General features: G+C 45.1%; 1 protein-coding gene across 3 annotated transcripts in view; it reads right to left on the bottom strand.

Moving 5' to 3' along the window:
- Positions 1-2,500, bottom strand: part of LOC308171442 (adenylate cyclase type 1-like) — a gene marked incomplete at its 5' end in the record, with an annotated part of 47,484 nt that overhangs the window by 10,228 nt on the left and 34,756 nt on the right. For all 3 annotated transcript variants that reach the window (XM_080546288.1, XM_080546290.1, XM_080546289.1), the window contains 3 exons: positions 879-963; positions 1,286-1,383; positions 1,879-2,076. In XM_080546288.1, coding sequence (XP_080402414.1) covers positions 879-963; positions 1,286-1,383; positions 1,879-2,076 — 381 coding nt within the window. The remainder of the gene's footprint in view (positions 1-878; positions 964-1,285; positions 1,384-1,878; positions 2,077-2,500) is intronic.

Here is a 2,500-nt window from a genome sequence, read left to right as displayed (position 1 = left end):
GGGGGAGAGGACACATATAGTGGGTGATGGAGGGGAGAAGGGAGGGAAAGATGAATAAGAGAATGAAAGATACAGAGAGATGGAAAGAGAGAGTGGGGGGAGGGGGGGAGGGAAGGTGGGACAGAGTGGGGAGTGAGAGAAAGAAGAGAAGAAGGGAGGAATAGTGAGAGAGGGGGATAGATGAGGTAGGGTGAGAGAGAGAGAGGTGCAGGAGACAGAGATTAATGAAGAAAGAGAGGAGAGGGAGACAAGTAGAAGCTTACCACGCAGAATTTAAATGTGAAAAGACACACAACTTCAATTTATGTAATAGCTGAGTGATTGGGGCAGTTTGAGAAAAGTCAAACTGTCAACCTCAACAAAAGCTGAAATTAAGAGACTCAACACTGATTTTTTTTAAAGGGGAACGAATCAAACTTTGTGGGGAAAAAAAAGATTACATTGTCCTACAGGCCATTGACATTAACTTACATACAAAAAAAAAAAAATCTAATTAGAAACCACTTTTAAAAAAAAAAGAATCTCATTTAATCTTTGGCCTATGTGAGCAGAAAATGGCATTGCATAATAATAACTTCAAAACGCCTTCTACGGTAGCCTACTCCAGCCAATCATGGAAGAGTGTATGATTGACTGAAAAAATGGGAAATCAAAATGGTGGTGAGGAAGCAGCTGTTTACTATTTGTATAGTATAGTATAGTGGATAGTGTACATAGCCTTTATTTATGTAAACCAGCTCTTTTCCCTTCTTGTTTTTAGTTTTTTTTTCTCCTAGCACCAGGGGAGCCCCCCCTCCCAAATTTCGTTGTTTGGTACCTGTACTATATCAATGACAATAAAGACCATTCATTCATTCATTCATTCATTCATTCATTACCTGGATGCTGGTGACATGCAGGTACATGATGCACGCTACTAGGAAACAGATGCAGAAGGCCAGGAGGACCAACACCATGGTTCCCCTGGAACACAGAGAGCAGGGAGAGAAGAGAGCGTTAGTGGAAGGCTGCATTCCAAATCTGCCGCTAGCCCCTAGCCTAGCCTACTGTAGATAATATGACAGAAATAGATACTGTACATATAAGACAATATGCTGTGAAGACAATTCCCATTTTAGCTTATATGTGTCGAATCCTCTTCAGATCTACTGGAGGGAGTGTGTCTCTGTGGTAAGGGCATAGGGTGTGCCTAGGAGAGAGAGAGAGAGAGAGAGAGAGAGAGAGAGAGAGAGAGAGAGAGAGAGAGAGAGAGAGAGAGAGAGAGAGAGAGAAAGTATTCTAGTACCTTGGGATGATGAGAAGGTAGACGAGACCAAACAAGGCAGCTAGGATTAGAGAGAGAACCACCGCACTGGTGAAGTACTCATCATGGAGCTGGTGGTACTAGAGAGAGAGAGAGAGAGAGGGAGGTGGTCATAAAGTTCACAGATCAAAACATCCTATTGTATGATATGAGTGTGCCTGTGTGTGTGTGTGTGTGTGTGTGTGTGTGTGTGTGTGTGTGTGTGTGGTTAGTTAATTACATTAAACTAAGATAATACGATGGTTATCATTCTTTTTAAAATCTTTATTAATGACGAAAATAATTTGTGGTTTTCTTTTGTTGCTTGTGCGCTTGCCATTATCTTGCCGATGATTCGCAAGGCATTCTGGGAGATTTCAACACTCGATTTTAACCCTCGCTTCGGAGGGCCAAATAGCCCTACCACTTCGTCCTCTCCCTCCACGCCAACAAGTATCGGGACACCGGGATCGGTGCTAAGTGGCTAAGTGGGCTAAGTGGTAGGGCCAAGGGGTAAATTGGGACCGGGCCAAAGTGTGTGTGCATCTGTATGTGTCTGCGTGCGCACGTGTACAGTGTGTGTGTCCCTCCCTCACCCTCTGCTCGCGCTCAGAGCACTTGTACATGAGCGTGAGGAAGTTGAGGTCCGCCGTGTCCGATTCGGTCTGCCGCGCCTCGATCAGCCGTCCGATGTAGCGGTTGACCCGCGTTCCCGGGCTGGCCTGGGTCACGTTCGCCGCCGCCGCCGTTCGATTCCTTGTCAGCTTGTCCGGAGCCGTCCGTAGCTGTCTCCGCTGCAACATGTCATTATGGGAAAAGTAGTTTTATTTGTACAGTCGGTTTTTAGCTTTCGGTCTGGGAGGATTTTTTTGGGGGGGGAAACAAAGCATGGCAGACAAGGCAGCGTGATGTTACAACCACCAACCTCAGTACTTCTGAGGGCAGTCACCTACCTAGACCGCATCTCTGGTTTTAGTTTTTTTTCAAAAACGAAACCCCATGTTTTGTCCGGTGTTGTTTACCTTGCGTAGAAAGGTCAGCCTTTTACCGGATCATGGAGGATCATGAAATCTCTTTTTTAAGGTTGAAATTCATTTCATGTGAGATGTCGATATCTTGAGCCAAAGTGGTACCTTACAAGTTGACAATGAAACGATGGCCTCTCAATGAAAGGTGTGAATCGATTCCCACAGATTAAAACAAAGGTCTGCGACCTCC

Source organism: Nansenia antarctica, assembly GCF_963989245.1.
Source record: "Nansenia antarctica genome assembly, chromosome: 16".
In the NCBI taxonomy this organism is placed as follows: Eukaryota; Metazoa; Chordata; class Actinopteri; order Argentiniformes; family Microstomatidae; genus Nansenia; species Nansenia antarctica.
The sequence above is the reverse complement of the archived record's forward strand: the minus strand, read 5'-3'. Positions and strand labels throughout refer to the sequence as shown.